Raw genomic sequence first — 9,340 nt, 5'->3', positions numbered from 1 at the left:
ATGGTGCCTGGAGATATGGCAGCCATTTTGCCACCATGATAAAAGACTGAATTAATTGCAGAGATGCTAGCTCTGTTACCATTGAGTCACTGAACCAATACCCGGCACTATTATGAAATGTCCATGGAAAAAAAAATTGATGAAGCCACTACCGTCAAGTTTTGCATTGTTTGCATTCCTGATACATCAGGAAACCTGCCCATATCCTATGTAACAGCAATTTAGTGAACTGCTACATAAAAGGAGTCATGACCCATAAAAGTCCAACAACCCTAACTCCAAACAGAAGTCACATGAAGTTTTCTCCTCTAAAGACTCCTTCCTCCACAGTTTTACCAACATACCACAGTTTCCACGCTGCTGAAAGTGAAACAAAATGTTTTATTAAGGCATGTAGAAAGCACACAGTATCTGCAGTGGCTATGTGGCAGGTGAACAGCAGAGCCATTCAATCCAGCCTGGCCCAGGACCGAAAGCCCCTGAAGACTCACTTCCCCACCACCTCACCCACAGCAGCCAATCCACTCTGCACACTAAGCTGCTCTGGGAGCGAGGCATGTGTTTGGATTCTCTGGGTCTTTTGCCCATGTTCAGGCCAGATGGCTTTCCATGAGCGGTCCTGACACTGAAGGAAGTCACAGGGGGTGCTTCCTTTCCTTAGCAATCCTCCTCCAGGGCAACTGTCTGTCGGCCACCTTGCAGAAACTAGCCCCTCGTTGGCTGCTTTGGGCAGAAACCTCACATTCCCTCACAACTCCCTATCAGGGCCTTATTTTTGCCATTCTTGGACCCTGCCTGCCAGGCCCCTACCTCCTCTGCCTGTTGATGGTTCCACCAGGAGCATGTCTAAAACTAACATAGGCAGCGCCTCTCCAGACAAGTCAGAAGAGAGGAGCTGGGGTTTGTGTGTTGCTTGGAGCAAGCATAAGCTGGGAAGTGTAGGGATGCTGAGGCGGGATGGGTGCTGAAACAAGCCTGTGCTAGATGGGGCAAGGGGACTCCTGTGCTTCCAGGTCCAGAGACAGCTGGTGCACCGAATGGACCAGGAGTCAGGACACCTGTGTTCTTGTCCCAACTCTGTTATCAGCTGTCTGTGTCTCTGGGCAACCACTGCCCTTAGCTTCCTGGATTGTGAAAACTAGGGATTAGATAAGTATGTTCCATGCAATTTGGGAGACATTCTTAAAAAAAAAAAAAAAGTATTATTTTTGTTCATCAAAAAACAATTTTGAAAGACTGTTCCAGCTCTAACCCTTTGGGAAAATAATATCCATAGGTCAATTTGTGCAAATCCTTTTACTTCTCAAAGCACTTTCACATCAATGATTTTCTGTTCCTAAAACTTTCTTGAAGATTATTTAGATGAGGTCCCATTTCCCCTGCTCCACAGAGAGGGAATAAGGCCCAGATCAGTGGAGCAGGGCTGAGACCAGAATCCTGACCGTATCAGGGTTGCTGCACCCAGCTCTGCAGCATATGCCCCACACAAAGGTGCAGGTGGTGGCAGGAGAGGAGAGAAGCAGGTAGGAATCCAGGGGTGGGACCAAGTCGGCCTTAAGGAGGGGGCTTTTTTCTCCAAATGTTTGCCCAGAAGTGTCATCTTGTTCTCAGAGTCCTCCCAGTGGGACAAGGAGCAACTTTTCAACCCAGAAGATACCTGTAGGAGAGCTTTTCCCAACCTACACAAAGGCTCCTCTGTGCAGGGAGCAGACTGGCTGGCTCCTGGGCAGCCCCTCTTCTCACTTTGGAGCCAGAAAAATAGGTCTGCATCTGGGATGCTGGATGACCTTGAAGACACCCAGTTATACTTGAACCCCAGATAAACAACCCAAATACATTTAGGATAAGTATGTACTAGGCAATTTGGGGGCACATACTTATTCTTTTCTTTAAAAAAAAGTATTATTTTTATTCATCTAAAATTCAATTAACTGGACACCCTGTAGTTTTATGTGCTAAATCTGCAAAGGGGAGGAAGTGGTATGTTTAGGTCACCTCATATCAGCTCATGAGAGCCAATTGCAAAATCTTTAGGAGTTTTATGAGTTGTTAAACCACTGGTAGCTTGAAATCAACCATGGTTGGATCATTCACACCACAGAAATTGCCTGTCACTGCTAATCAGTGCTATTCTCTCTTTAGAGCTGGATTTGAAGCATTTACAACATACCACTATCTATTGGCTTCCTTGTCTCTGACATCCTGGGTAAAGACAGAAATCATGTCCAGCAGACTCTACAGTCCCTGGGAGTCAGATAGTTTAGCGTACTAGAAAAATGGAATTTTCCACTCCCAGGACCCTAGAACACAGGATATTGGAAACTTAGAGCTCTAAAGTGAGGATGTTAGAATCTCAGACTTTCAGAAAAGATGTGAGTGCTGAAAGCAGGGGCATTAGATGCTACCCGCCCCTCCCTAGCACTTGGACAGGTGCTGGCCCTCCTGGCTCAGGGCCCAGACCTCTTGCGGGCCACGATGAAGCACATGCCGTTGTTGGGAGCAGTGGTGGTGGAGTAGTTATGGGGGCTGTGCAGGAGCCGCTCGATGTCAAAGCCAGCATCCAGCACCGCCTGCTCCACCTCCTCTTTCTTCATGGACACACAGGAGAACTTGAACTTCCCCACCACGTAGGACGAGATGTTCAGCGTGACTGTGGTCACCAGGTGGCCGCCTGGCTTGAGCAGCGAGGCGAGGTTGCGGAGCGCAGCACGGTAGGCGTTGAGGCTGCAGCAGGCGCACTCCATGGCCAGCAGGGTGAGCACGCAGTCGGCGGGGGGCAGCACCACCGGGGCCAGCGGGTTGCTCAGGTTGGCATCGCACTTGAGCACACGTTTCACCCTGGCCCGCAGCTTCTCGGCCTTCTCCTGCCAGCGGCCACTGCGGAGAGAGGGCGGGGCTCAGGGAAGGCACGTCCAGGCTGCCCACACACACAGCCTGCCATCTGCAGATGGGGGAGTCCCAGAGTCCCTGTGTGACCGGTTAGTGGCTCTTCTACAATCTAGGCCTTGGTCCCTCAGCAGGAAAACGATGAGGGAGTGGTAGGAACCTTCCAGTGAGCCCCCTTTACTTGATCCCCAGAAAGGAAGAAGAGCCCCAGGTGTGGGCTGGTGGATCAGCAAGGTGAGATGGAGGGATGAATTAATGAATTAACTGCAGATGGATTTGTGGTATGGTTATTTTAAAAATATCGTGTGGGGAGATGAAAAGCAGATCCAGGAAGCTAACAGGGAGTAGATTAATTGGTTAGACAGTTCGAAAGTTTGTAAAACTAAGCACAGATTGTTTAGACATACATCACTATGTGATAAAAATTATTTTTGCAAAGCAAGGCAATGAGAAATATGTAATCCATATTAGTGATTCTCTCAGGTGGAGATGCAGGGAGCTAGGAGGGGAGAAGCATGGGTGAGCCTTCACTGTGCCTGAGCTCAGTGGGCAAAGGCCTCTCAAGGCTAGGGAGACAATAGAGGGAGGGAGGGAATGGGGAGGGAAGGAAGGGGGAGGGAGAGAGGAGGGAGGGAGGGAGGGAGGAGAAAGGAAAGAGAGAGGGCAGAAGGAAGGAAGGAGGGAAGGAGGGAGGAAGGGCCCTGTGGAAGGACCTGGCCTTCAGTGGTCATACTTGGCTATGTCACACTTCAACACAGTCCTATGATCCTATAGCTCAGAGATCCATCTACTCTGTCCCCACCCCAAGACATCTGGTTCCATTCTTGAGAGTCCTACTGTCCTCAAAATGTCAGGGACAACTGAGGCCAGAGAGCCCTCTAAGAAGGGCAGGGGGGGCCGGAGGGGGGAGGCCCAGCTGCATCCCCACCTGTTCCCTTCCAGCTCGCAGGCAAATTTCAGCACCGAGGTCCAGTCATGGGCCCCTGGCTCCTTCCTCAGCCACTTCTCCAGCTCCTCCCGGTTGCGGTCAGTGAAGTCCGAGAGCGTGATGTCTGCAAAGGCCTCGCAGGCAGCCAGCACTTGGTAGATGGTGGGGCCTGAGCCAATGTCGATCAGTGTGTCCCCCCGAAGACCCCCTGTGAGGGAGAAAGAGGGGTAGGTAACAGAAATGAAACCTAAAAGAGACAGAAGGGCCTGGAGGACACACAGCCCTGCAGCTTCCAGCAGGTAAGACCATACCACACACGTGACATGGATTGATTTCCATTTACAGCTCAGAGCCACCTGTGGGGCGACTACTCCTGTTATTCCCATTTCACACATTAGAAATCTGACTTGGAGAAAGGGCCAACAATTCGCCCCGTATCTTACTGGGAACTGGAACCCCAAGCCCTGCTCTGGAAAGGATTCAGGCTGCAGTGTCCCCAGGCAAGGGCCCTTTCAGTCTCAGACTCCCTGGACATCAGCCCCACCCAGGTGGGTTCCTTGATGGGGGCTGGAATGTGGGGCCAGCAAAGCGGGGAGCTGAGGAGGAGATGACCTGGGAAGACCCCCAGTGAGTTGAGGCCCACTTGGAGCTGGAGGGAAGCGTGACTCCCAGCATTCCCTGCAGAGTCAGGCTGGAGCCGCCGCTCTGCTCTCTGAGGTCTGCTTTCCCCACCTGCCTTCTCCACCAGGCCTCGTAGCCTAGAAGTCCTCTCTTGCCCCTGGGCCACCAGGCAACTCTCTGTCCCTCACTTTTTTCCAGCCAAGTACCCACAGTGAGGACGCGACTGCACAAACCAAGAGGACATGGCCAAGCACCATGGGTCCACCTTACGGACGGTTCAGACAAGGGTGCAGGGCGGAGGGCCCTGCCAGCAGGTTAGTGACCGGGCTGAGACCCCACCCAGCACTTCCCGAGTAGGGCTGTCCTCATAGCCACAAGCAGGCCATGCGTTCCAGGTGTGGTGCCATCCCGAGGTCACCACAGTCCATTTGCCCTTGACTTTCTCAGGCCTCAGAACAGGGCTGGACTTGATGATAATCCAGAGAGGCTTCCCCACCCACCCCTCTCCTTGAGGCCTTCCAGGAGAGCAGTTTGGGAGCTACAGGGTGCTGGGTCCTCCCCTGCACATCCTGAGCCCTGGGCCTCACAGCTCCTCAGCTTCTCAGGCCTGTGGGAGACAGACCGGACCTCCAGGAATACAGTTGTCTGGAGAGGCCCAGGGTCCCACCCCACCCCACGTCTGCAGCCCTGAGAGGAGCCTGGACTCCCCAGGACACTCTTTCTCTGTCTCCCATCTGGGTCCCTGGAAAGAAGCTGAGGGGCGAGGGCCACCTCTGTTCACCTGGGCCAAAGGTCTTGTGGAGACACTCCAGGTTAAACTTGATCATCTCCGTCTCAGGCGACGGGCCATCCTCAAAGCTGTAGTAGGTGGCCAGGTAGTCCCTGGGCAGGAAGTTCTTCTGGTACACATCACCCCCGGTGAAGCTGCCCTCCATGGTGACCCTCAGCTCCAATCCTTTCGCCTGCCTGCCTGCCTGCCAGAGTCTTATAAGGGCTCATCCCTCCAGACTCCACCCCCAGAATTCCCGAATCGTCCCTTTGCTCCTCCCATGCTGGCCTGTCCATGAGTTTCCCCTTCTGGGAGGATGCAGAAGGGATGGGGACCCTCCTCACTCCACCACACTGGCATGCCCTACCTGACACTCTTCTAAATCCAGAGCCACGATGGCTGCAGCTGCTTCCTCTCGGAAGTGATGTGTGTCCGTCAGGGGCAACTGATGGTGCCAGTCCTGGGTGTAGCTCTCGCCTGCATGCACGTGGGGCAGGTGTCAGACTACCACTTCTCCATCTGTGTGCCCACTTCACTGGCTGTAAGAATCAAAGGCATCCCCCTGGGTCACAGGTATCCTGGGCCTGAGCACATAGGAAAGTCCCCACCTGGACCCTGGAAGTCAGCAGGGCCCAGTGGCTCTCTCCAGGCCAGGCAGTGGGCATTACGCCATGCAGCCCAGTCCTGGTGAGGATCAGAGTTCAGGCCCAGGGATGGGAGCAGAGCACTGGGGGAGTGCACGGGGAGATGAACCCCTGTACCTCAGTGTTCTTCCCTTTAAAATGGAAATGGGTTGTAAAATCTCCCCCAAACAGAGGAAAACTCAGCCTCCTTTTTTTTTTTTTTTTTTTGGACCAGGAAATGGCTCTGACTTGGCCACAAACCAGACTGAAATGAATCTGCCACCCTGAAGGTTCGGGCCTGCTGCCCTGGAAATGGGAGGGATAAGAATGTGTTCTTCTGACTTTAAGTAAACAAACAACTCCGACTCCCATAAACCCCGACAGCCTGCAGTCTCCACAGAGGCAGGATCAACCCAAGGTCACTCCCCCTGGCTTCCAAGGGAGGCCAGGGACCATGACTGAGCAGGCAGGAAATTGCTGTGTTCAGATTACATAACCCAAAAAGAGTTTTTTAAAAGGGACAGTGCTAACAAAGACACCAGTGGCACTGAGGGAAGCCACGAGGTCCCCTTTTTAGCCAGGGTTCCCTGGGGAAATAAGACCAATGGGATGTGTACATAGAAAGAAAGGATTTGACTTAGGGAATTGGTTCTCAGGGTGATAGAGGCTAGCAAGTCCAAATCTGCAGGGTGGGCTGTAAGCTAGAGACTCAGAGAAGAGCTGATATTATGGTTGAAGTCTTAGGACCACCTCCCTGATTGGAGAAGGCCAGTCTTTTGATGCATTCAGGTCTTCACCGGATTGGATTAGGCCCACCCACACTAGGAGGACAGTCTGTTTTACTCAAAATCCACCGACTTAAGTGTTACCCCCATCAAAAACACCCTCATGATAACTAATGTGTTAATAAAAGAAAAAATAAAACCTCACAGAAACTTCCAGAATGATGAGGGACCACGTATCTGGACACCACAGCTGAGTCAAGTTGCCACGTAGAATAAATATTACAGTAACTCAGGGCTAGTGGCAGACAGGAGCCATTATTCTCCGAGACCTGAGACCTGAGATGGAGCTATGTAGAGAAGGCCCCCTGCAGCAGCCAAACTAAAGAATTAATTCCCAGTCTTCCTTCTCTTACCTCCCTCAATATCCTGCTGGGTCCAGCTGAAACCTGGAGGGCAACGGGGCTGCAGCTGGGGTCCCCTAAAATAGCCTCTGGAGGCCCACAGCTGCTGGGGAAGAAAAGAGAATGGGTGCTGACAGACACGTGGATGCACAGCACAGGATCCCAGTCCCGGTTACAGACTTGGAGTAGAAGGTGCACGCACCATCCGGGAGATGCCCAGAGCCCGGCAGTGAGATGGGGCATCTAGGGCTCTCTGCAAAAGTTGAAGGAGAACATCCCTCCCAGAACGATACACCTGCTTCAGCTGGATGCCCTTGGAAGATCGCCCTCCCCAGCACCAGGCCTCCAGTGTCTCCTGCTGCCCAGAGGAATGAATGCAAACTCCTCCCCACCCCACCCCATTCCAGGGCCTACCCACTCTGCCTCCGCCTGCCTCTCCACAGCCCACCTCACATCCTGATCCCAACCTGGTCCGGTCCGCAGGGGGATCATCTGCTCCAATATACATCTCTCATGGATGTATTCTAAGAAAGGGGTTTTCAGCCTCGGGACCATTGACATTTGGGGCCAGATAATTCTTTGTTGGGATGGGGATACTGAACTGTGTACTGTAGGATTTTTAGCAATCCTGGCCTCTGCCCACTAGATGCCGGTAGCACCCAGTTCCCAGTTGTCACAACCAAGAACGTCTTCAGACAGTGCCAGAGGCGTCCTAGTAGGAAAAACTGCCCCAGCTGAAGATCTCTGTCCTAAGGTCTGCTCTCGTCAACTGGATGACATTCTGTTCACGCCAAGGCAATTTCAGTCCCTTTTAAAGAATGTGCATGTCATTTCAGGCAGCTTTTTATTTGTTTTATTTTTATTTATTTTGTTTTGTATTGAGGCAGACTCTTGCCAAATTGTCCAGGCTAGCCTCAAACCTGTGCGCCTCCTGCCTCTGTCTCTGCAGTACTTTGGGACCAGCATCTATCTATACTGTGATTTTTTAAAATAGCTCTAGGAAATTTTTATTCGGAGGACTTTGGCTATAATTTTAAACAATGGACAAATTTCAAGAAAATGGAAGAGTCGTCTAAAAAGTCAGCCAGTCAATAAAAAATATCAGTCTCCTCCCATCTAGGAAAACCAGGGTCTCAGCAGGCCACACTCTCTGTGACCTCTGCCACCGGTCTTCCTGCTTCACTCTTCAGAGGGAAGAGATGGGCCCAGAAGTGGGAAATCTACAAATATAGACAGGGCCTGTTTTATGTGCTGAGATGCAAGCCTCACCTCACCCCAAAACCCAAAAGGAGCTGGGCGCAGTGGCACACGCCTGTAATCCCAGCATCTTGGGAGGCTGAGGCAGGAGGAATACAACTTCAAAGCCAGCCTCAGCAACTTAGCAAGGCCCTGTCTCTAAATAAATCTTTTTGGGGTTGGTGGGGTTGCTGAGGATGTGGGTCAGTGGTTAAGTGCCCCTGGGTTCAATCCCCCTGGAGGAGGAGGAGGAGGAGGAGGAGGAGGAGGAGGAGGAGGAGGGGGAGGAGGAGATGATGATGGGGGAAGGGGGAAAGGAAAGGAGAGGAAGGGGAAGGGGAAGAAGAAGAAGGGGAAGGAGAAGGAAGCCCAAAGGGAAGGAAACAACAGATTCATCATTCTCATTCAAATCACGTAATATATTATATTATTATGGAAAAACAAATAATTAAAAGGCAAAAGAGGGCTGGGGATGTGGCTCAAGTGGTAGCGCGCTTGCCTGGCACGCGTGTGGCCCAGGTTCAATTCTCAGCACCACATACAAACAAAGATGTTGTGTCCGCCGAAAACTAAGAAAAAATAAATAAATATTTTTTTTTTTAAAAGGCAAAAAATGATGTTTTTTTCCGTTTGGGAGATTAATTTAACAATTACTTGCCTAAGTCACGTGTACTAAGTTACTTTTAAGTTTTCAGACCCCGACTCAGGATTCTCACATACAAGAATCTAACCCAAAGCCAGGATCCAAAACGCAGAGAAAGCTGTGGGCATTCCCAAAGACGCTGATCACGTCCTCTATCATGAAAACCTGTGATGTTCTACCCGCAACCACTAAGGGGATGGAGCAAACTTATGGAAGTCATTGGCCACCAACAACTGTCACTGGACAGGCAGCCGGGCCTTCCCTGTCTGGTATACAATCGCCACTTTCTCACTGACCGGAAACACTCCAGAATTCAAGCCCCATTCACCTCAGAAAAGGGGGAAATTTATATGTAACTCAAACTGATGATGAGAATGATGGTGAAAGATGGATTGAAATTTATATTCTGAAATGTTTTCCCACTAACTAGCAACCCGAACAACCCGAACGTGGGCCACCTTTGGTTCTGGTGACAGGACTCGGGGCTCTTATGCTCAACCTGGGATGA

The 9,340-nt window shown here is 51.3% G+C and overlaps 1 protein-coding gene across 1 annotated transcript; it reads right to left on the bottom strand.

Annotated features, from left to right (window-relative positions):
• Window positions 1-361: 361 nt before the first annotated feature.
• Window positions 362-5,409, bottom strand: Inmt (indolethylamine N-methyltransferase). The gene is made up of 3 exons (XM_076836040.2): window positions 5,217-5,409; window positions 3,815-4,022; window positions 362-2,877 (listed from the first exon to the last, which is right to left on the bottom strand). Exons 1-3 carry the CDS (start codon window positions 5,368-5,370, stop codon window positions 2,448-2,450), a joined length of 792 nt encoding a protein of 263 aa, XP_076692155.1. The 5' UTR covers window positions 5,371-5,409; the 3' UTR covers window positions 362-2,447.
• Between the last annotated feature and the right edge of the window lie 3,931 nt (window positions 5,410-9,340).

This window comes from Callospermophilus lateralis, chromosome 1 (genome assembly GCF_048772815.1).
Source record: "Callospermophilus lateralis isolate mCalLat2 chromosome 1, mCalLat2.hap1, whole genome shotgun sequence".
Classification (NCBI taxonomy): domain Eukaryota; kingdom Metazoa; phylum Chordata; class Mammalia; order Rodentia; family Sciuridae; genus Callospermophilus; species Callospermophilus lateralis.
The sequence above is the reverse complement of the archived record's forward strand: the minus strand, read 5'-3'. Positions and strand labels throughout refer to the sequence as shown.